The 25450-nt window shown below is 51.9% G+C and overlaps 1 protein-coding gene across 3 annotated transcripts; it reads right to left on the bottom strand.

The window, feature by feature from the left end:
- On the bottom strand, positions 1-25051 carry LOC116952232 (uncharacterized). 3 transcript variants are annotated; one of them, XM_032971414.2, is made up of 10 exons: positions 24323-25051; positions 13623-13758; positions 12336-12455; positions 11353-11409; positions 9766-9915; positions 9161-9305; positions 8446-8508; positions 7095-7160; positions 5727-5854; positions 1-4392 (listed from the first exon to the last, which is right to left on the bottom strand). In XM_032971414.2, the coding sequence occupies exons 2-10, from the start codon at positions 13635-13637 to the stop codon at positions 4216-4218; spliced, it is 921 nt and encodes a 306-aa protein (XP_032827305.2). In that variant the 5' UTR covers positions 13638-13758; positions 24323-25051; the 3' UTR covers positions 1-4215. The 3 variants fall into 3 exon arrangements, with proteins under 3 accessions (XP_032827305.2, XP_032827296.2, XP_032827315.2); XM_032971405.2 differs by having other exon boundaries at positions 5727-5857; positions 24323-25050; XM_032971424.2 differs by having other exon boundaries at positions 1-4271; positions 5727-5857; positions 24323-25049.
- Between the last annotated feature and the right edge of the window lie 399 nt (positions 25052-25450).

Raw genomic sequence — 25450 nt, forward strand, 5'->3', positions numbered from 1 at the left:
CGCGTTCTCCGACGATTGCCTTTTTTTTTATTAAAACCGAGAGTCTTGTGGGTATACTCACGCTGTTAGGGTAACCGCCGCGTCGATGAACACACAATTCGATGCGTTTACGCGAGTAAAAAATATTTATAAAAAACAACCTACTCCCTAACCCCCTCCCTCCCGCCCCCCCCCCCCCCCCCACACTTTTTAAGAACATGTAATAACGTGACAAACACATTCATTGCAAAAGGTTAGGTTTTTTTTACATTCCAAAAAAATTGCTATATATATTGCTCAATAGTGCGGCTCAATCTGCAAGATTCCATGATAAATCACTTGCTTTAATCGTTTAGGCGAATACACAAAACACACACATCTTGAGTCTATGCTCAAAAGTGAAAGCCAGAGCAGTAGCTGCAGCATGAAGACAAGTCCCTCCGCTATTCAAGCAAAGGCGGGGAAAAAAAAATTGGCCGCTGCTGTGCTAGGAACCTGGCTCTCCTGAGTTCGACTCCTGGCCACAGGGTGCTGGCATCAGTGGCGAGCGATGCCCGAGCCGCCCCTCTGTACAAGGAACTTTTTTCACCAAATGCCACCGACCAGAGTGGCCAAGTAATGCTCAAACGATTGCCCGCGATTGACACGGCGTGGACAGGCCTTATCCCATTCAGCGGGCGGATTAACATTAAAAAAAAACGCGTCGCAGATAACGAAGGTCATGAGGTTCGCAAGCTTCAAAGGTCCCGACAAAGCCTCCCGCATAGTCTCGCGACGCTATTCGAAGTGCAACCAGTGCATTGACGTATCGGCTTCACTGACCGTCGTCTCTAAGGCGAGTAGTGTGACTGATACCACGGGCGGAGCGGCTGGCATAGCGGTGAACACACCGGCGATACGAACAACGCAGGCAGAGAAGGTTCGACGTCCCCATCGCCAACCCACGGTGAAGTACGGTGAATAGATTCCGATGACCGACACGGTGTGAGGAGGGCCGTCATCCAGCAGTGGATTGGAAAAGGGTTGCACATTACTTGACATGATGACCTCTCGAACCTGGACTGATTGTTTCCTCTCATCAAAGGGAGTTCGTTCCCACGTTGTCAAGTCCACGACGTACAAACACTTTGCCGCTTTGAATTTGTTGGGAAAAATTATAAACGAACGCGTGTTTCGAAATTAAAAAGAGGGAGAAAAGTAATATTGGTTGTTAAGTACTTCCTCTTTAGAAGTATTTGTAGTCCTGAGCCAGTGGGGAGAAAAACAACTGATTTTAAAATCCCCTCCTTTATAAGTTTCAATCACTAAGTTGACCGAATTCCACAGATGATGGTCAAAGTCTTGCATGGATATGCCTTGGGATGTTAAACCCATATATATATTCAACATCGTTTCCTGCAATTGTGTGACCTTAATATATCGTCGTGGACAGATGCCCGAGGAATGTCGGTTGTTCAGCGCTGGTTTGCGTCTGAAATCTGTGTTTAAATATATCTTTTTTTAACACAACCCTTTGATCGAATTGGCGGGCGTTATTTGGCGAGGCGAAGTGCGTAAAATAGCGACGCAAATCTGTCTTAAAGTTTTAGTTGAATTCCTGCAATCACGAAAGCTTAAAGTCAAGGTTTTAGTTCATTTCGGACCAACTTCATGAGCGTTTAGAGTGACCGCCCCCAACAACCCACCCCACCCACTCTCCCACACCCCACTCTCCCCCCGTACAGGTACCACAACCACTGACGGACGTGTGGAGCGACGGAGCTGAAAGAAGAGAACATCGGGAAGAATGGATGGAATATCGGACAATTGCAAAAAAAACAACTCATATTTTCCACGGAGTCACATATCGTATAGTGCTCATTCTCGATTTAAAGCTTTCGTGACTGCAAGGATTCATCTTCTGTGGTTCTTTTGGTAAAGTCACATAGAATGATAATAAAATAATAAATAATTTCGGCCACAACACAAGTGGCCTTCATCAGGTGAAGGCCACTTGTGTTGTGGCCGAAACGTCGTGAGAATTTTATTGTGTTATTTTATTTCATTAATTTATTATTTCATTCTCATTCTACGTGACTTTACCGAAAGAACCAAAGAAGTGCTCATTCTGTTATTCCCGAAAAAATATATATATTTTTAAGACGTGCATTTAGGGTGCAGTTGATGTGAAGGCAATCTATTTATTTGCGAGTGGAGTGAGTTGTTTGTTACACGTTGTTGTGAGTTCACGGCCGTGAAATTGACATCGTTTGTGTCCTATGCTTAGTAAAACTTAAGTCAAGATTTATACGTCTATAAGATATATACATAAATACTTACATAACACATACCATACTTTATATTTTACACATCACAGCTTGGGTGCCTATCTCTTTTCGAAGCAACTCTTTTGTTTTAAAGTTAAAATACATTTCCGGATACACATCACGCATCTTGAACGCAACCTGGTGCTTGGCACCTTTCTCCTCCTCACCCTCGCGACGAGGACGTGCAAATCGCCCAAGTGTACATTCCACACTCCCTCTCCTCGCAAAAACCGTCTCCCTTGTCAGGTCACGACCTCTGACTCTGCAATCCGGGGGGGCAGTGCCAGATTAAGCTAGTGCGGGGCCTGTAGCATTTGTTATAAAGGGGCCCTAACTAAAAGTAAAATTAACATAAATACACAAAAATTATAACACAAATGTTTAACTTGTATAGTAAAGTAATTGTGTTTTTTCATTTGCTATACAGCCAGATAATATGGCAAGTCGCTAACCTTAAACACCCAGTCGTTCATAAAAGTTTGAGGCAGTCTAGCACTATTTAGTAATGGACCAAGTGCGGAATCACTGAACCAGGAATTTATAGCTTGCAAGCATTTAGCGTGGGGCACTTGTAAGTGCAGGGCCCGTAGCATATGTAGCTACTTTTGCTATTAGGATAATCCGGCATTGGGGGGTGGGGGGGGGGGGGGTGTTGACTTGGATGAACGTCGTTCCTTCCACGGTGGATGGAATTGGCACCCCTTTAAAGCCGGCCGACAATGCGGAAGCCGGCAAGACGCGGCCCTCCGCAGCTCGCTCCGTGGGGGTTTCTGCCGTTGCCTCTGCGCCACCGTGTGTTGGGTGCTCCACGCCGTGCCCACGTGCTCCACGCCGTGCCCACGTGCTCCACGCCGTGCCCACGTGCTCCACGCCGTGCCCACGTGCTCCACGCCGTGCCCACGTGCTCCACGCCGTGCCCACGTGCTCCACGCCGTGCCCACGTGCTCCACGCCGTGCCCACGTGCTCCATGACGCAGCGACGTTTCCAGCCACTGGAGCCGCATGCTCGGAGGCCCGGGGAGAGGTTGGCGTTACGTTCTTATGCTGCCGTCGAGTTGTTCATGTAACCCCCCCGCCTTATTTTCGAAGCGCTGGAGTGGAGGTTGGTCGCCGGTGTGGCTGGCTCAGGAGTTTGGGAAAGTGAAAGTTCATATCGGGCCAGGGTCTGGCGTTACATTCGCAGCTGTCAATGTTGGGGGGGGGGGGGGGCGGGGGCAGTGTGGGGGGGGGGGGTATTAAAAGATCGCCGCTCCATGGCAGGGCAATAATCGATCGTCGTTGTTGTTGCTGCTGCTGTGTTCATGAAACTGCAACCGTAACGATGTGAGACTCCCATCCACTGGGATCAGAGCTGATCAGGAATAACTCAAAATCGTCGTCTTTGTCATCATCATCGCCACCTCTTCAGGGTGTGTAAAACACGCAACGCCCGTCGGTCTGCACCACATGACTCAAGGAAGTCAAAAGCAGTTGCTGCTGCTCTTGTTGCTGCGTTTATAGACGAGGCCCTTGGTGTAAGAATGCGGGGGATTTTAAATACTGGCTCAAGGTCTAATGGACAGGGAGCAACGAGAGAGACCCCAACACTCCCACCGAAACGCAGGGCCACCTTCCGGTCGGTGACGGTGGCAGTGATGGTGGTGGTGGCTGTTTTCAGTTTTTTTTTCCCCCCCCACAGTATTTGAAGACGCGGCTCAAAAGGAGGGCTGACCGCTTTGAGCGGCAGTCGGGCGCGTTTGAGGACAACGGCGGTGGCGGCGAGGACGACAACGACGACGACAGCTGCTCTCCGCACGGTCCCGCCGATGGACGGAGGTGGTGGGTGCCCGCCTGGGAAGTAAAACGGCTACCAGCACCGTCGGCCCATGGTCGCGTGGTGGGTCGCGCCATGGGTCACGGGCGCCTTTACCACCGACGCCTTCCGCGGTGGTCATACGAGGTTGTCGACGGTGCCCGGGTCGTCGCTCTGGTTGTCAGCCTCCATCCCTGTGGCAGACGGCAAGCCCATGAGAATCTGGAGCTCGGCGTGCTGCAGTGGCACGTGGCGGTTCCTCAGAGACCAGTGGGTCGTCAACGAGCGGCGTCGCCTCTCGCAATACCACCCGGCCTGCGCACACAGACAAGCATCCCCCCATATAACCTCGACAGACTCTTGGGGCAAGTGCTGTGAGCGAGTAGCGCCTACGCAGGTAGGCGCGGCACACGCCGGCTGAGTCGACACGCCGCAGGCCCGCGGTGGCGTTCACGTCCGGCTCGGAGTCCAACCCTGGCCCCGCGGCTAAACTCGATCTAATGGGAAAAACCTGAAGGTGACGCGCGACCTCTGACCCACGTTTTTCCTCAATCGCTCTCTCAAACGTCACTCCCTGCGTGCGCTTCTCCACGCGTCGTCCCGCGGCTGTGGGTTTGTTTTTGGGCACGACGTGTCTCTTCTGTGGTCACGTTGCTACGATGCTGTTCATTGCCGTGTCCGTTCGTGATAAAAAGCGCTCTCAGCCCTGCTATCGTTCGACTCATCATTGTTTCCATGCCGATCCCGATCCGCCGAGGTCAGGGGGTTGGCAAACCCGTGGCTCTGGAGCACCGCGTGCAGTCCCGTCAAGGCACTGCTCCGTGACCTTAGTTATTTAAGGTTCGCGCTTTAAATATTGAGTTTTTATTTTTTACCGAATTGAAAAGAAAATTGGCTCTCTTTGTTATTTTGGCTGCCTGACCACCTCCCCCCCCCCCCCGGCCTCTCGTTGCGTTTTTGCAGCAGTGTTCATACCCACAATTACTCGTTTAATGACATTTTAACTCAAGAAAAACGGTCACTGTCATATCATTAAACTCCGTAATGCCGAGTACATGCCCTCAAACGCACGTTAGACATTGAGTCTTTGAACGGAAGCATCGCATCTGCTTTCGATTAAATGTGAAAACACAAAGAGCCTCCTCTGGCCCCTGCTCTGTGGCTTACAACTTGCAGAACCTCTGCAACAGCGCCCGCCATTATTGTTTCCAAATGCTTAGCACACAACCCTGCCATTCCTTCATGCCAGACAATAATAAAATTAAATCTAGCTCGTGACCCTATTTCACATTCCAACGTCGAAGGGCCAGGAACATATTTAATGACATAAATAGCCCCCGCTCTTCAGCCCCGGGGGTTGGTGCAACCAAAATACTAACAAGAAAAGCCATTTTTTTCGAATTCGGTAACAAACAAACAGAAAAAAAAGCCCTCAAAATTTCAAGAGCCGCGACGCACGTGAGCGGCGTCACGAAGGGTCCCTTAGAAGGGCAGCACTCGGCCACCCGGAGCGGCAGGTTGCCGAGCCCCCCGTCTTAGCCACGTCGTCGAACGTCGTCAGGGGTGGCCCGGTCATCAAAGCTGCACGCGGTGGCTGCGGCCTTGCCCTCAGGGGCGCCGCCATTGGCCGCGTTGTTCTTATTGCGTACCACGAGGTAGACGAGGAGCGCGCCCGTGGTGCCCATGAAGACCCAGGCGAAAATCTTCCAAGTGTCGCCGCCCGAGGGCGACTCCGCGGACATTCCGACTCGGCTGTCTCCGTTTGCACAATGGTGGTCTGCTGCAGGAGAGACCCAACGCGGGGGGGAACGGGGGGCGGGGCGGGGTGCGGGGAGACAGGGGCGGGGGGTGAAGCGAAGCATCGCACGACGCTGGAGATTTGTTCAATCGACGTAGAGATTCATTCCCTGTTAACGGAGCGTAGCTTATGCTCAATTGGGGCTTCAATCAATTGATGGAGATTCATTCCATCGATCAGAGCTTAATTGAGGCCCGTGGAGCCCCATTAATGAGATTAATTCCAATCAATGGAGATTCCTCGTCTATGGAGCTTCAATAACGTAACACGCTCTATCAATCGAGGTTCGTTCATGGTTGGAGTTTAGAGCCGGGCCATATGAATACTTAACGAATAAGTTTATAATTGACACCGCTGGCATCCGTGCTAGGGCTTCTTAGACTTACTAACATGGCACCATTGACCCACACATAACTCTGTGGGTTCCCCATAAAGCCTGAGTCACTGCAAGTTTCACGTTTATTTTGTTTGACCAAGGTGGAGGCGGAGGGACGGGACCAGGATTGAATCTCATTCACAAGAGTGTCCCGAGTCACCAGAAATCACAAAACAAGTACAGTGCAACAATAAAGAGAATGGACATCGGAGGTAAAAACATCCAACTGGAATTCAGTTGCACGTAAGTTCACAAAAAACAAAGTTCGCGTTAGATCGCGTAAGTATAAAGGTGGCGTAAAAAAAAACCCCGCCACCACCACCACTACCCGACACAGTCAATCAGTAAGGTTTGTCACGTAAACAAAACATGACAATTGGTTGCTACTGCAGCGCACCGGTAAGTTGGAGAGTAAGCCCACAACATTTACAAACTGAGTACGGCGTTTCGCTGGTGATTACAACCAGCTTCATCAGGCGATTTGGCAAAATTGGTGGTGGACTAACGACAGGAAGTGCGTCACTAATCAGTGACGTCACCAACGTGCCGCACCGACTTTCCCGACCATTATTTTAACGTCTGGGGAGTCCGCACCGCTTCGGTGAAAGTGAGATGGTCTGCAGTAATTGCCGGGACGTAAGCACACGCAGGCCCCATCACGGGGAATGTGGAATTACCACCATCACTATGGTTTCTCACAGCAAAATGGCTGCCCAATGACTTGTCGGAGCGGTGGGATGTATCGGCTCTTGATAAGGGTCACACGGGCGTTATTGTTATTACTAAGAGAGAGAGTACTAGGATTTAGTCCTTCAGGTTGGAGATGAAAAAAAGATGCCCTACCTGAGACTACCGGCCTGGAGGTGGCATCTGCCGTCATGTTTTCTGCAGCAGCTGGAGCGGACGAGGCTGTGGAGAGGGAAAGGTGACGAGGTTTGCGTCCGATACGATCAAATATTTAACTGACAACAGCAATGCTTACGCCATTGGTTCTAAACCTTTCTTTGGCTACCGTACCCTCTGATGGAATTTCGTTTCAACCGAGTACTCCCTTGCCTGACCCAACATGGTTCTGGGAAATAAACGTATGAATAACGAATGTCAATATTTGAACCAATTGCCCGTTTTGTGAGGTATCCTAGCGAGCTAGAAACTGTAAGTGAATAAAAAACGAATTCTGCATGTATGACATTACAGTAAAACCTTGGCTTGCGAGTAACTTGGTCTGCGAGTGTTTTGCAAGACGAGCAAAAAATATTAATTTGATGAACGAGCGAGGGTCTTGCAATACGAGCAGTACGTATTCGTCTTGTCTGCCGAGCGTCACGTGATCACAATTGATATACGAGTGCTTTGATATACCAGTGCTTTGGATTTTACTGTATTTGTTCACGTTCGCTGGTTACTCTTGGAAACAACACATTGTTTACAATCAGCGAGTTCACAAACGTCTTTTATATCGTTCTAGGTTACCATATGGATACAAATGTTATCGTAGTTATTTTATATTGGCAGATGCATATGTGATTATTCACCAATGACTCTCATACACGATGTAATCTCACACGTTTATAAATCACCTCGCGTACCCCCTGGGACATAGAGACGTTACCCCCAGCATTCCGCATTCCGCCCGGTTGAGAACCACTGGCTTACGCGGAGGGAACGCCAATAGCGTGGCTATCGCGTGTGATGGTGGTGCAGCTCTGCCAGTGACCATGCGCTGGGGCGAGCGGTGTTTGAGGTTATGTTGTTTACATTTAACAGGGCTTTGCACTATCATAACAAATGCTCCACTCAACTCCTGTTACCAATGGGGATATACTCCGAAACACTGTGAACATTTCCTGTTGTTCGTTCGCGTAATCCAGGATAGGAAAAAAAAACTAAATACGTGTTATGAGGCAGTGGAAAGCGTTGCGTTTTTAAAAAAATATCTACCAATGGACAACTTAGCAACGTTAATAGTTGCTCCGAAATGCCAGGACGAAATGCAAACTTTGCAAATCTTGCAGCATTACTCACGCTCCCCCACTGGTTTCTCACGGCCAATGCAGTTAACTGGGACTGCCCACGGACTTGTTGGAGGCGTGGGACTCATCGGCTCTTGAATAGATCACACGTGCAGCGTCGTAGCACCGAGCGAATGTGTTCGGGGGTTAGGCTTCGGGCCGGAGATAAGACGACGACCTACCTGGTGGCACTACCAGCCTGGAGGTGGCATCTGTGTTTGCTGCGGATGCTGGAACGGGCGAGGCTGTGGATAGAGGAAGGTGGAAGGAATGTTTGTATTGGGGGGGGGGGGTGGTGGGGAAGTGGGGGGTATGAATACATATTCAAAAGACGACCACACTCACACTGAAAGAAAAGGAATATCTGTCGGCGTTTTCGAATAAAATTTGCGTTCGCTACGAGTCGAGTCACTTTCACCAGAGGCTGGATTACAGTTCATGGATGGGGGCTCCCGCCAGCAGCCTGCCCATCAGAAGTGTCGTGACATGTACGTACGTATGTTGAACTTCTTTTGCACCGTACGTAACCAACCGTGCTCATGAGAGGTGCGGGGGGAAGGACAACAAACTAAGCACAAAAAGAAGTTCTAAAGAAATGAGTTTGTCAATCTAGATGATTTCAAAGTACATTGCTCCAGTAGCTTCCTAATATCAGGAGGAAGAGCAGAAGCGCTTCCATTCCGTCCGTCGCACACATATGAAAAGCACGCGACAGACGGAACGGATGGGCGGACAGACGGGAAGGAACACAACGCTCAGACGGAACGGAACGAACGGAATGGGACGGGATACGAACGGAACCGAAGGGAACGGAGCAAACAACGGAGCCGACTGGAACGCGTCCATAAACCGTGGCATTGGTGGAGGGCGACACCGAGGCCCAAAGTCGCCCATCACCTGTGCTCTCGATGTCCGTCGTTTTCGCTGGGCTGGAGCGGCACTTGCTGGAAGCCCTTTCGGATTTGCCGACGTCGTCCGCGAGGCGCTTGAGGGCCGTGGCGAGCGAGTCCGGCTTCACTCGCGCTTTGCAAAGGCAAACGGTCTGGTGGTCGACAACGCGGTTATGATGATGATGATGATTATTATTTTATTATTTTGACTGCTATTATATTTATTATGATTAACACGTAGGCTTTCGCGACCAATATTATTCATGGTAAAGGTTGTTTTGGGTTTAGCTTTTATCGGTGTCAATGCGTCGTTAAACCACCACCACAACCATCACCTGGCACAGCCAATTGGTAAATGTAAACGAAACGTGCCGAACAAAACGTGCCAAACGCAATAAGAAAAATTCCTGACGTGACATGGGGAGACTTTCACCCAGCAGTGGAAATTATTGATCACGTCTGATGACGACAACGGTGACGGAGATGGCAACGACGATGATTTACGTGCGCGCCATCGCCTTTTTAATGGCGCCGAGTTCATTTGCACGCTGCTTTTGCGTTCAGCAGCGTAGCCGCGCATACTCTCTGCCAAAAAGGGTCGCTGCAACTCGCCTCGTTCGAATGGCAGATGTCTTGGAGCGTCTTGAGTAACCTTTCGCCGCTCTTGTTCACATTGCTCCCCTTGTGGAGCTGTTTGAGCAGAGAGCTCAGTGATTCCAGGGCCATCTCAAAGGGGTTTTTCTCGGAACAATTCTCCGAATTCTGTAAGGGAGAGAGGAAGACAAAGGGGCGCACCGTTTGCCCCCCCAAAAAGCGGAAAATCAAACTTGAGGGTGAAATCGCCGACCCCCTTAGCAACGATGGCGACGGGGCCCACTTCTAAGGACCCCCTTCACCCCACCCGGGCACTGCACAAGAAACCTGGGGTTCTTTGAGGGCCACTTCGTGACGTTATTTATTAAAGACCACTGTCTCGTATTGACCCACAGTGCATTGCGGCTCTTGAAACCGAATTCGAAAAAATGTCCCCCCCTCTTGTTATTTTCTTGTTATTTCCCACAGCGCCGACCAGCACGGTTGGCTACGCACAAAGCGGAAGAAGTTCAACGTACATTCTGGTTGCCGACCCCTGGACTAGCCCTTAGCATAGCAGCCAACAGACCCCAAACACAAGCCCCAGCGCAGACCCCGAGACCCCCTTTCCAACTGCTGGCTCTCTCGCCGTCCTGGTGGGTTTCGAGATGTTTGGGGTCAGATCGCCCGTGCGAGTAAAATTGCGTGTCGTAAAGCCTTTCACCACCCGACACAGCCAGTCGACAAAAGCCGTCGAGTGATGCATGAACGTGCCAGTTTATTACAGCCTCAGCAGCGCCACCACTGCGAGGGACGCATGGCGCGTTGAACTTCTTTCGCACCGTACGCAGCCAGCCGTGCTAATCGGAGGTGCGGAATGTTTTTGCTAGAGAGCGATCCGCACAACGTTTAGCGATCGGGTGGCGGCCGTTTCGCTGATGGTTACAGCCAGCATCGTCAGGCAGTCGCCAGAAATTGTGAAAGATGACATCACGCCATCTATTTAAGGCGCAGGACCGGAGGACTGAGACATTTGTGGTGTCATTTTTTCCATCATCTTTTTGGAAAATGTGGACCGTGACGTCATCACACCATGGCCTACACTTGCAAAAATGACATCACGGGTCCTAAGGCAGTGTGTTTAATTGTTATTTGTCTTTGTTAACCACTGACAGTACAGCATCACACTTGCCATTCACACTCACTGCTCACTCACCGCTCACACTCACTGCTCACACTCACCACTCAGACCGCTCACACTTGCCATTCACACTCACCACTCACCCTTGCCATTTACATTTACCACTCACACTCACCACTCACCGCTCACGCTTTCCATTTACACTTACTGCTCACACTCACCGCTCACACTCATCGCTCACGATTTGTGTTCACACACACTGGACAAAATTAACAAACTCATCGCACAGCGACTCCGATTTTCGCTGCTGTGCCCGGTGGTTCTCGGGCGCGTTTTCTTTTCGGTTGTACGGCATTCCTGGAGAAGCTCCCATCACGTGAAGCGAAACGTTGGACACGGCGCCGCACAACACACAGGAGAGCCACACCCGTCGTGCGGCTGATCTGCGGGGATGTTCGTGTTGTGCAACGGCTTCGGCTTCTCACCGTGTTGTCCTGCGGATGCCAAATCGTCACGCCGTAGTCCAACGGGAGCTGGTTGACCTGCGGTGGACAAATGCGGAACAGGCTCACGTTGATGAAAAAAAGAAGCTTTACTCGAAGACAAAGATCCCCCGCAGAGCCTTAACAGACAGTCGGGGCAAGTGTTGTTAGGGAGTAGCAGCACCTATGGAAGGCCGGGGCAGCGCCCGAAGGGGTGGGTGGCCAGCTACCACGCCCGGCCGCCTTTGTATCCCCAGTGGCGATGTTCACACACTGCACCAGGTACTCATTTGAAGCTGAGTCGTCCTTGGGGAGACCCAGGACCGGTTCAGATAATCGTCACATTCGGGGGGGGGGGGGGGGAGGTCCCCCCCCACCTTCGCCCGGAAGTATTACATCTGACACCGTGACGTCGAAAGCACGAGGCCCCCCAAAGCGCGGGGCCCGGGGTGGTCACCCCGATTCACCGTACCTTAGGCGGATGCTCTGCCTGCCATTCACACTCACCGTTCACCACCTGCCATTCACACTCACCGCTCACACTCACCGCTCACCACCTGCCATTCACACTCACCGCTCACACTCACCGCTCACCACCTGCCATTCACACTCACCGCTCACACTCACCGCTCACCACCTGCCATTCACACTCACCGCTCACCACCTGCCATTCACACTCACCGCTCACACTCACCGCTCACCACCTGCCATTCACACTCACCGCTCACACTCACCGCTCACCACCTGCCATTCACACTCACCGCTCACACTCACCGCTCACCACCTGCCATTCACACTCACCGCTCACCACCTGCCATTCACACTCACCGCTCACACTCACCGCTCACACCTACCATTCACACTCACCGCTCACCACCTGCCATTCACACTCACCGCTCACACTCACCGCTCACCACCTGCCATTCACACTCAGCGCTCTGCAGCACCGTGCGTGTTCTGGCTCTGTTCATCTCACCGGTACTTACAAAGTTCTCAATGAGACTGCCCAAGTTGTCCACAACTTCGGAAACACAGTCATCGGTGGCGGCCGCTGACGCCGCCGCTGCAAGGCAAAGCAGCGACGTGACGAATCCCGCCGGGATGATCTGCGACGAGGCGAGGAGGACGTTCGTTTCGTTACGCTCCTCGGGGGAATTGAGCACACGAGCCCAGACTGAAGCCAGCCCTTGCCGTGGAATGCCAGCACATTAGCTAACTAGACCAGAGTTGTAACCCTACCGCTGACCCTAACCACACGAGCCAACCACATCCCAGCTCTACGCCTAGCCCCAAGCACACGAGCCAAGGGAATCGCAGCTCTACGCCTAGCCCTAAGCACACGAGCCAAGACGATCTCAGCTCTACACCTAGCCCTAAGCACACGAGTCAAGACGATCTCAGCTCTACACCTAGCCCTAAGCACACGAGCCAAGACGATCCCAGCTCTACGCCTAGCCCTAAGCACACGAGCCAAGACGATCTCAGCTCTACACCTAGCCCTAAGCACACGAGTCAAGACGATCCCAGCTCTACGCCTAGCCCTAAGCACACGACCGAAGCAGTCTCTAGCAAAGGCCCGCAACCCTCACTGCTAGCCCTTCCCCAAGTCCAATACCCTCACTGTGCTCCAGCAATCCGTGCTGTCGACTCCTCACCCCTCTTCAAGTTGAGGCTCACGACCTCGCCTTTAGTTGCCGCGCCTAAGACGGGTGAGCCTCAAATCCCTCCGGGTAACACAAAAGATGCACGCGCACCACGGGTCGCGTACGGCGGCGCCTCGGCCACGCGCTCGCGTGCAGACGGGGACCAGCGATTAGCACGGCGGGCTACGGTGCGGTAGCGGAAGAAGTTCAACGTACATACGCACGTTACCCTCCCGCCCCCCCCCACCACCTTCCCCAGTTAACCCCTTCCCATTTAAATGTTCATCTTGTTCCCCCAACGACGTAGTGTCTGTCCCTGCTTGGTTGCGGGCAGCGGGGGGCAGCGGTGGGCCCCCCCCCCCCTCCTCCTCCCCACTGCCTCTCCCCACCTTTCACTTCCCCTCCTGCACGTGGTCCCAGTTGCATCATCGGGAGTCGTACCCCCCCCCCCACCCTCTCCCCCGTGAATTGCGACGCCCCAAAAAACGCGCACAGGGGCTCGCGTTTCTGTTCCGACAAAAAAAAACACACACACACTCAACAACAAAAAGAGCCAACTGCGTAAATCCTAAAGCGTGCGGTGAACGTGACGACCGAGGGTGCAGGTTGAAGCCCCCCGGGGCCGCTTGCCTTCTTCGCTTGCATGTCAGGGGGCTGTGAGCAGGGATGCTCCCCGCATGGTCCGCGACGGGGAAGGTCAGCCGTGCAACAATCCCACCGCCGCCGCCTCCCGCCCGCGAATCCCAACCCCTTGCGTCTCGAAGACCTGCACGCAGAGCACGGAGGCGAAGGCAGACGATGGAAAAACCCACAATCAGAAAACTGGGCAGAAATCCGATGAGCTATAAAGCTCTTATATCTACCGGACCTTGTTTGCCAGTTTCATCATGATGAAAAAATAAAGAAAACAACATACTTGCCTGATTACCTGCCTGATCACCTGCCTGTCTTCCTAGCTACGTATTTTCCAACTCACCTGTTTGACTACACCTCTCATCTGCCTGCATAGCTACGCTTCTAGCTGACTACCCATCCTCCCCACATACAGACACAGCTACCTCCATTACTACCCATGTACACACATTCACATACACACCTATCTACCTCACCTATCCACCTGTTTGCTGAACTACCTTGCCTGACTATCTACCTGCCTCCCGGTGGTGTAGCACATCTGGCATGGGACCTTGGCGCCGACAATGCGATGAGGCGTCCCGTCCTTCGTAGTCCGGCACCTGTGCCCCGATGTCCCATCTGGTGCACCGGTGCAGTTGCACCGCCTGCACACTCGATACCTATGCCCATTGCTGCTCACCTACCAACCCACCCAGATATAGTGTTCGTCTTCCTCCTCTGTATCCACCCACACCTACCTACCTACCCACTCAATATTGTCTAACTAACCAGCCCCGGATACAATCTGTCTTGTTCTGTGTAATCACCCACCCACCTACCCGCTCGCTCGCACGGAATGCCTCGTCAACGCATGTACCCAGCTGTCTATCCCGCATACGCATGCAAGGCCTGTCTATAAACCTTGCAGATGATATAACTTCCTCAAACAGGAGTGCCTCGCGAACACAATGAAAACGCCACAACTAAGATGATCAGGAAGCGTGAGAAATGTGGCTGCGGCATTGGTTTGACGACTCCAGAAGGTTGATCCTTTCGTGATGCGTTGACCTTTCCTTCGGGCGACCTTCTTACTCGAAGTAGTCGGCGGCTCTGCGCATGCCCAGCTGTTCGCAGTCAACTCGGGCGACGCTGCCGCTATTAACGCTGCCAAGATTGGCACCGTTTCGGGCAGGCAATGGGACGCTGTCAACGCTCAGAAACGGTGCAGTGGTGTGTCTGGAACGTTCTGTGTTTTTGGGGGTGGCAATAGCAGAGTCCCTCTCTCTATGTCTCAGGAACAATCCTCTCCCCGTCTCTCGGTTCCTTCGCGCTCCGCGTCTTCAAGTCGGCCGTCTGTCTCGCTGTTTCTGGAACCTTCGTCCGCTATTGCGGCCGTGACACGTTCAAAACGGTGGTGTGGAGCGTGGTATAAACGAGGCTCGATTATTTCAGTTCACGACTCGACGGGACGCCTCGCAAAAACACATTGCCGAGCCGCGGCGTGTACGTCACTGGAGCTATGCACTTTTAAATCTCGATTGGAAACTCATTTATTTAGAACTGATTTTGTGTTTAGTCTGTTGTCCTTCCCCCGCACTTACGATTAGCACGGTTGGCTACGTACGGCGCAAAACAAGTTCAACATACATACATACATGTGTGCCTTTCTGTTTCTGTCTGTTCAGGACGATGTATCTGTCTCCCTAGTCTGTCTTCCTCTGTCTCCTTACCCGGTCATCTCCAGCTGTCCGTCTATCTTAACCCCCCCCCCCACCTCTCTCTCACCCCCATCCAACCCCTCTTTGTCTCTCCACCTCGCCCCCTTTTCCATCTCCTCACTCTGAACAAATCATTCGTAATCGCACCCTGTCGCGTCGGATCTCAGAAGCCAAGCAGGATTTTTGGAGCCCGGACGGTGCTTGGATGTGCGATCGCCATGCATGGACAGGTTCCTTATCGGCTGCTGTGGCGGTTCAGCAGAATCCGTCATCGGCTCGCCAGGTTAAACAAAAAAGTCCCCGCAGCGTCGTGGGAAGGCGCTCATCCAGCAGTGGATTGATTCAAGGCAGCATGCGTACACCTCTTCACGCGTTTGCCTCTCTGAAACTTGACCTCTTTATTTTTTCGGTTTATCTGTTCATAACACGTGTCTCTCTATCTCTCTCTCTCTGTGTGCCTGTGTTGTATGTGTCAATAGCGTGGCATACATCCAATGCAGTATCGTGACTAAAGCACTCAGCGGACTGTCAAGACTTTCCTGATAAAGTTTACGATTCGAATGTCTGTATGTTTAACTTATTTTCGCACCATACGTAGCCAGCCATTGCTGATCGGAGGTGCGGGAAATTTACCGGTTAAATTGCTACTGATTACACAAGTAATTACATTACTAATGTAATTAGTAATGCCGTAATCAATGACAAAGACCAATTGTGAAGACACGTGTGTGTTAGCCCTCCCTGTTCGTTCTGGAACCCAGACCCCTTTATCCATTGGCTAAATCCGAGCCCAGGCCAACGCAGGGCACCTCGCGGCCACGTGTCGTTTTCCACTGGGCTATTTTCCGTACCGATCCAAAACCGACCCGCAATATGGCGGCCTCACGAGACGTCTGACTCTGTCTCGGAGAGGGGGTGGGGGCGCAGGCAGGGCCAGAGGCGAAGCTGATGCCACGCTCGCTGCGTGTCCTCGCGGCAGTTGGTGACACCGCGAGGACACGTCGTCACCGAATCAATCGCCTACGCGCGTCTCGGCCCATCCATTCCGTGCAATGGCAACGGCCATGGGCTCGGTGTTGTGCAGTGGGAAAAACCCAAACTGGCTCCTCCTGAGCCACGCCAAGGCTGGCTTGGGATGGGCCTCACAAGGCTCTGTGTTGTTGTGTAGTGGGGAAAAACCCAAGCTGGCTGCTCCTAAGCTACGCCAAGGCTGGCTTGGGAATGATCTGGCGCGGCTCAGTGTTGTGCAGTGGGAAAGAGGCACGAGGCTGATTACAGCCGAGCTTTTTGGCATCTCACGTAAACGTTTCAGATATCGCAAGGTGGGTAAGCGAGGCTCATGAAAGCGGGCTTTTAAAAGTATCCCACACAATGAGGCACAAACGTGTTTTTTTTCGTTATCACCAAATCCCGTATCCACATCTCCACAGCTTTACAGGAAGACGCTGGGCTTGGTTTATCTTTGGGCTGTCTATGCCTGTGAGTTTTCAGCAAGACGTGTTTTTTTTAAACACTGGATTGATATCGGTATAACAATCAAGATAAGAAAAACAACTGTGTGCACAGTAGTGCCCAGTCGCCCGATCAGAATTAGTTTACTCGGGCACATAGACATATAAGTTGTTGTCGTTAAAAATAATACTCATAACAAATGTACCTCCTAACAGCACTTTGTCAAACGTAGGTTTCCCGCGCTGCGTCGGTCGTGGAGATATTATTGACCATACTTCACCACGCTGGTCGACGGGGGTGGGGAGTGCGGGCATCACTTGCCGTGGCACAAGGGAATCGAAAAACCGTGTCGCCGGCTTCATCGTCAATTTTCCCCAAAACACTCCGCCAAAAATGTTTATTCTCAGAAACGCGATACGTAATTTGGATATTTTTGGCAAAGCTCTCTGCCTTGACTGGGCCTTCGCCGAGGGTTTGTATTGTGAAGCGGGGCCATGCGCCATGTGCTCACGTGCGCGGGCGGCGTGTTGCACGCCGGGATCACGCACGCACGCCACGGCACGGCAGGAGATTGCGTACGTATGTGTGTGTGTTGAACTTCTTTCGCACCGTACGTAGGCCATGCGCGCTAATCGAAGGTGCAACCTTGAGTCTATGAGCAATGTTAGCCTATGGCCAGTATGTGTAAATGCTGAACTTCGTTTGCACCGTATGCAGCCAACCGCGCCAATCGGAGGTGCGGGGGGGAAGGACAACAGACCAAACAACAAAAAGTACATTCTTGGTTCTTTCGGTATAGTCACGTAGAAGGGAAACAATAAGATAATAAAAATATAAAACAATAACATTCTCACGACGTCTCGACTGCAACACAAGCAATCATCATCAGGTGTGAAAAACCACAGCAAGAAAATTTGAAAAAAGTGGCGGTTTTTTAAACGTTAGCACCACGGAGGGCGATTTGGCAGTTATTCAGATGGACGAGTCCATCTATGTTCGGAAAAGAGGAGGGGGGAGACGAAAAATAATGGATGCGGTCTGAAAGCCACCGTAAGCGTGAACAATCAATTAAGACCCGAAATGGTTTATCAAATCCTTCCAATGATTGCTAAGCCAGAATCCATCTTCTCGGTTGCAATCGTCTGTGTGTTTTATATGTGGATAGCCTCATGAACGAATCTCTCATGGTAGCCAGATGGCTTGCAAAAAACCTCTGTCTAGGAGATGTCAATGTCATGTGAGCCTACTGAATTATAACAGTGATCTGCCACGGCCGAGGTGTTGGTCCTACCGTCTTTTAGGTCTGCTTTGTGTTCACGAATGTGGTCCGAGACATGTCGTTTGGTTTCTCCAATGTAACTACTACCACAGAGGCAACTTAGTTTGTAGACGCCAGGGTACTGTATGTCCGGAATCACAACTTTTACAGACGGAACCAGATCACGGATTTTATGTAATGTGTTGAATCGGACCTGGAACTTGTGTTTATTCAAGATTTTGGAGATCTTTTTTGTGATCCCCACAATGTAGGGTAAAGTGATGGCTTTGAAAGGCTCCTCAAAAGGGTCCTTCTTCATGGTTGGAGTGATAGCTTTGCGGATTGTGTACTCGGAGTAACCATAAGCCTTAGGAGCTTGGTGTACGTGCTTGAGTTCACTGGCTATGTGTTCCTGGTCGGATATGCATTGGGCTCTATGGTGCAGAGTCTTGATGAGGGAATTCTTCTGGGATGGATGGTGGTGGGAATCCGGTTTCAGGTAAGCATCCATATGGGTAGCTTTCCTGTAAACAGAGTGGCTCATTGAACCATCAGGTCTCTTTTTTATTAGGACATCCAAAAAAGGTAGCTTGCCATCTTTTTCGACTTCCATGGTAAATTTGATGGCTGGGTGTATGGAATTGATGTGGTCGAGGAATTGGTCTGTAGCAGGCCGGCCATGTGGCCAGATGACAAAAGTGTCATCCACGTACCTCTTCCATAAGGTTGGGCGCAGAGTGGCAGTCTGGATGGCGTCAGTCTCAAATTTCTCCATGAAAATGTTGGCTACAACCGGAGATAGGGGGGAGCCCATTGGGGTGCCCTCAGTTTGTTTGTAGAAAGTTCCATTCCAAGTGAAGTATGTATTGGTTAAGCAGTGTCTCACCAGGGGGGGTACCTCAGTGTTTAGTCCTTGATGAACCAAGTCTTCAATGATTGCGATGGTGTCAGGTACAGGAACTTTGGTGAATAAGGAAACTACATCAAAACTAACAAGCAGGTCGTCTGGGGACAGGGAAATACCCGTGATTATCGATACCAGGTGAGTAGAATTTTCTACCGCAGAGGTGGTTTTTCCAGTGAAAGGCCGCAGGATTTCAGACAGAAAACGAGCCAGTTTGTAGGTGGGGGAGTTGATAGCAGAGACGATTGGACGAGGGGGTGTATCTACTTTATGTATTTTTGGTAAGCCGTATAATCTTGGTGGCCTGGCAGCAGCAGGTTTCAACGAGAACTGTTTGGTTTGATCAATTAATGCGGTTGAATCAGAAATGATTTTGTTGGTTTGTATGACGAGGCTGTTGATGGGATCTCTTTTTATTTTTGTATAGCTGCCATCGTTGAGTAATTCTTGAATGTTGTTGTTATATTCTATTTTATCGAAAAAGCAGTTCTAAAGAAATGAGTTTTCAATCCAGCTGATTTCAAAGTGCAGATGGCTCCAGTGGCCTGGATCTGAATGCGCGCGCGATGCGGTCGACCCGACCCGACTTTGTTCGATGGCTGAGCCAAAAACGCCGTTGCGAGGGGTCGCACCGGGTTAGCGGCGCTCGACGGTGACCTCGACGCTGGCGAGGCGGCGGTGGAGGTGCTCACGTGGAGCGACGTCGTCGTGAATGTTCGAGATGCTGCTGCTGCTGCTGCTGTTGTTGATGCTGCTGCTGTTGTTGCTGCTGTTGTTGATGCTGCTGTTGCTGCTGCTGTTGTTGCTGATGTTGCTGTTGTTGCTGTTGCTGCTGTTGCTGCTGTTGATTTTGTTGCTGCTGTTGCTGCTGCTGCTGTTGTTGCTACTGCTGCTGCTGTTGTTGCTGCTGCTGTTGTTGTTGTTGTCGTCGCTGCTGCTGTTGCCGTTGTCGCTGCTGCTGCTGTTGCTGCTGCTGGTGGAATGACCGACGAGGGAATTGCCATACGATGCGATTAAAATAAAAAAAGAGCAGCGATTTGAAAAATGGGCACCGACGATGAGTCACCACGGACAAATCTTGTGCACCCGCAGCCAGCCAGCTATGCGTGACCGACTCATCCCTCCTGCGTGGGACACGCGTGGGAAGTTCATAGCACGCTGCGCTACGAAGCTGGTGACCCGGAGTTTTGATTCGTGACCACGGCTATCTTGAAACGATCCAGGGGCACACCCCCCTCACCCCCGTCCACCCCCCCCCCGCCTCACAACCCGCACTCACCAGCGTGGTGAAGTATGGCCAAACAACTCCCATTCACTAATAGGGGATGCGGCGGCGTTCACCCAGCAGTCGGTTGACGACGGGCTGGGAAGTTGTGAATTTCAAGTTGTCTTCATCCTTTTGTCGTCTGCAACAACCTCCATCGTGCCGCTGACGCCGCGGGTTCGCTGACGTTCCACTTGTTTCACGGTGGCCCCATCAAGCCACGCGTTTTTTTCCGGCGACGGTGGCCGCCGCGTTGGTAACGGCGCGCGGGAGCACACACCACAATCGGCGGACGCAAAGCCACCGTCGTTGGCTTGGCGTGGGACGAGAGCGACCCGAAATGATCAGGGCGGCGGCGTGTCGGACACGCGAGGATGGACGTCAGGCGCAAGTCGCTCCCAACTCGTGTCCAACCTTCCGCCTCTTCTCTTCTGGCCTCCTTCAATTTGACTTCGGTGAGCAGGGGGCAAATTTCCGCGCTGTTGCTGAGCGTGCCGAGTTTCTCGTTGTGCTGGGGGTGCGGCGGGGGGGGGCACGCACACACGCGCACACACGCGCACACACACGCACACACGCACACACACACTCATGCACACACACACTCATGCACACACACACTCATGCACACACACACTGGAGACTTCCTGGCGGCTGCGGGTGTCCGCGTTATAATTAAAAACTGGCGGCTCACGACCACGAAGGAGGACACCTGCGACATTGCCAGGGATGCTGGTGATATCCATTTCGTGACGTGGCCAATCAATGCATGTGTCACATGCATTGATTGGCCACATCCACTTGTCACCTTTAAGGTTGAAAAATGCCACGGACACGAAAGCAGCAAAGAGGGTTTGCCACCTCAGGCGGTGGTTCGATTTTGAGGGAAATCTCTGGACTGCGCCTTAGGTAAAACTATATTAAAAAAGAATATATATTTACCAGGTCAGGCCCACTGAGCGATATAGCTCTCTATTTTAGAAACGGCCTGACCACAAATGTTAGCTCAACAAAGTGGGCTTATCATCATGTGGAAATTTAAAGCAGCCAAATACTCTTAAGCACGCTTTGTTGATTTAAAAAAACCGAAAGGTCCTGGATAAAATACCACGTGACCACGGGGAGATCGACATTCAAACTCCAAATATACACATGTCGAGTCGGGATCGAACCCACGGACCTCCTGCACACCAGGCAAGCGTGATAACCTCACCACCGCGGCACCCCTTATCAATAGACAATGCCTCCTAGGAAGTAGATTTTGTCTCTTCACGTGAAAAAACCCAACCGCTTTTTTTTTTTAAACACAAAGATCGCACCCACGTCCCTCTGGGAGTCAATCTTTTTAAGCAAGCGCTGATTCGAGAAAGCCTGAGCGTGCTGATGCGACGCTCTGTTGTCGAACAACGATCCGGAGGATTTTTGGCTCGTGCTGAATCGACGCTGCTGACATGATATAGTCACGTGCGTTGAACTTATTTCGCAACGCACGTCGCCAACCCAGATGGCTTTGGGGCCCGATAGATGATTGAATAAACACTTTTATATGTTTACACGGAGAGACGGATACATGAAGGAGATGGATTGCCTGCTTATTTACTCAGTTTTTTTTGTTGCATTCTTCACAACGACTGCTAATGATATCTCTCTCTCTCTCTGTTTACTTTGTCAATCTTCACCAGGTATTAACTTAACCTGCAACTCTCTCATTTCCAACATCCTTATCTCGCACTTAGCTTCTGGACAACAAGGCGCGTGGCTCGTGTGCGGGATTCGTATCTGTGTGTGTATGTTGCGGTGTGTGTACGTTGCGGTGTGCGGAGCGGTGGCGCAGCGGTTAGCGCACTGCACTCCGAACCCAGCGACCCCGAGTTCGATTCCCGCTCACGGACAATTATTTGAATCGGTCCTGGGCCTCCCCTAGGTCGACTCAGCCTCAAATAAGTACCTGGCGTGCTGTGTAAAACATCACCACCGGGGAGACAAAGGCGGACCGGCGTAGTGTTGGCCAGCCACCCCCTCGTGAGCCGTGTCGGCCTTCATAGGTGCTACTCGCTAACAGCACTTGCCCCAACAGTCTGTTAAGGCCATACGGGGAGATCTTTATCTTTGCACTTTACAGTGCGCATGTATTACAGCCCCTGAAGTCGCTTTGATATTGTCCAGCTCTTGAACCCGCGCAGCAATCCCTGCCTTCATACACCAGCCACGTTCCACCGCACTACGAAAAACGTAATAATCTTTGCGCCCCGTAACGAAACGAGGGCAGCGTGACACAGCCGAGGGAGAGAGGTGCGAATGCTCGAGTTGTGGGAGGATCTACTTGCTGCTCGCGCGGTTTGTTGAGTGGGTGGCTGAGTGGGTGGGAAGTTGAACTGACTGAATGGGTGAGTGGGAGGTTGACTGAGTCAGTGGGTGAGTGGGTGGTTAACTGAGTGGGTTGCTGACGAAGTGAATGGGAAACCCCTGTGGAAAAAGCGCACCTAGGATCTGGCCGTTCGAGGACCGGGCTACTCAGCCACCAACTGAAGCACCCTGAACGCACCACTGGGCCAAGTCATCGTCTCGTAAGACGGATGGGGGCGGATCGTGTGAGGCTATTTGGCCACACTTCGCCGCGCTGGTCCTGTGTGGGTTGGTGAAGATGAAGCACAACACAGCAATGGAACTTTTGCACCTCCGGTTAGCACAGGTGGCTACGTCGCGGACGAAGTTCAGCAAACGTGCGCTGCCCTTTCCTGCTCATAACTCTTATAACACCTGTGTTTGTGCAAAGTGGTCACCCAACAAAAAAAACAATCCAGACTCAAAATCTTGATTAGCTAACGAGATCTGATTGGTCCTTTGATTATATGTACATTTCAATGGGTTGATAAAACGCTGAGTAAAGGCAAAGTCAAAGATTCACAGGCTGTAGGGGCAAGTGCTATTAGTGAGCACTTACAAAGGCCGGCAACAGCACACGAGGGTGTGGGTGGCCAGGACCACGCCCGACCGCCTTTATCTCCACAGTGGCGGTGCTTACCGCACCAGATAACTCATTTGAGGCTGAGTCGACCTAGGGGAGGCCCAAAGCCGGTTCAGATATTATAATCGTCGCCGGTGTTGGCCGTGAGCTGGAATCGGGTTTGTAGCGCAGCGTAGCGCTACCGGCTACACCACCACCGCACGAGGCCACAGGGCAATAGGTCACTCGGTCAAGCCAGGCATGAGACACGCGGAGCGCAGAGACGCAGATGAGGCTATGGAGATACAAAGACGTGTCCAGACAGGTGACAATGCGTAACAATTTGTACTGTGACTCAGGAAACCAAGGCACACGAAACACCACGCCATGTGTACGAATCCACACGTGCCAGGCAGCGCGTTTATTCGTCACATAAACCGGAGAACGGTTACCGGTTCGTGCCTGTCGGAGCCGATAATCCGTTACGAAAACGGTTACCGGTTACCCTATCAATAACACGCAGTTTAGACGACACAGAGAGATGCACGGCGATGGGGAGACGCCGGAGACACACGGAGAGAGAATTCACCGGCACGCAGACACCAGCGAGCGTGGGACGTTATTGAACCGTGCCCATCAGTGTCGTTCATTGCTCAAATTCGACCGGAAACGGTTACCGCTTCGTGACTCTCGGAGCCGAAAACCGACCACGAAAGCGGTTACCGGTTACCCGTCAACAACCACAGTGGAGAGGCAACACGCCTCCGCTTAGCACGGGGGGAGGGTTAGTTACGTACGGTGCGAAATAAGTTCAACGCGCAATGCACGCAAGCAACGCATGCAACGCAGAGAGACACATAAATTGGGGGGGGGGGGAACAAACCAAGACAGACCAAGAAATAACCACGCGGTTTAGCGGAGAGCAACAAAAGATAGGTGGAGAACAACGTTGGGCGAACGTTCGCCCAAATAGCAGTTCCAATCACCGGCCAACGTTGTTGGCAACATTTCCTGGGGGCATACAAAACACACACACAGAGAAAAGCCGTGACAACGAAGACGAGCCCCCCCTAACCTCCCCCCCACCCACTCCGCCATGTAGACTTGATAACAGAGTGATGGCGCAAGCGCTGTGAAGGCGGGGGAACGGCTCGACAAGTAGGTCACTCGCTCACCACAGGTAGCAGCAGCGGCAGCGGCGGCGGCAGGAGCAGCAGCGGGAGCCGCCTTCCCAGCTACAGCCAGCTTCTTGCCGTCCTCGTCCCTCCTCGCTTCCGATGCCGATGCGATGGCGATCACCGCAACGAGCGAGCGATCCGTTCGCTCGCTGCGCTCTGCTGCTGCTGCTGTGCGTGCGCGCGCGCGATCTTTGATGTCCGCCGATGTTCGTCGACGACGGATAGACGAGACGGAGAGACGAGACGATGACTTTTGCACTCCCACGACACGCGACGGGAGCCGATGAACGCGCGCGCGCGCCTTCAGCAACGCGACATAGCGACGACGTCGCCGCCGCGGTGAGAGAGAGAGAGAGTGGGGGGAAGAGAGTGAGAGGAAAGTTTCTCGGAGAGAGCAGAAAGAGGAAGGGAGTGGGTGGAGAGAGTGGGAGGAGAGATGGTGGGGGGGAGGGGGAGTTTTAAGATATAGTGTGAGCGGTCAGTGTGAATGGCAGGCAGAGCAGCCACCGAGGGTACGATGAATCGGGGCGACCACCCCGAGCCCCGCGCTTTGGGGGGGCCTCGTGCTTTCGACGTCACGGTGTCAGATGTAATACTTCCAAATGTGACGATTATTTAAACCGGTGCTGGGTCTCCCTAAGGACGACTCAGCCTCAAATGAGTACCTGGTGCGGTGTGTGAACATCGCCACTGGCAAGCCTCTTGTACGAGCGATGATGAATATACCTCCGACTGTTGGAACGCAGTGATCACAGCGCAGCCCGAATCTTACATCTGGAGGTGGAGTCGACAATTGATCGAGTCGCACTGACACGCGGGGCGTGATGAACCGTCGTGTGTGTACTTGCTTTTTGCTTACGCGGTACGTGAAGCCTTGCCGAGTCTCGAGACTGTTTTTTTTTCCTTCAGGAAGTTGCTGCCAACTTTTTTTGTGGCACGTGTCATCCCAGTTGAGTCATTTGAGCATGGAAGGGAATTTATTCAGCATTGGGATGGTCTGCTAAAAAATCAGTTGCATCGTTTGCTGTTTTTTTATTCAGTAAATACATTTTTTTGTTTTTACGATTACAGCGTTCCAATTGAATTAAGGCATTCTTCAACAAATGCTCTATGACCGGGCTTAAT

Source organism: Petromyzon marinus, chromosome 3 (genome assembly GCF_048934315.1).
Source record: "Petromyzon marinus isolate PM22_M1 ecotype Great Lakes invasive population chromosome 3, UKy_Petmar_22M1.pri1.0, whole genome shotgun sequence".
Taxonomy (NCBI): domain Eukaryota; kingdom Metazoa; phylum Chordata; class Hyperoartia; order Petromyzontiformes; family Petromyzontidae; genus Petromyzon; species Petromyzon marinus.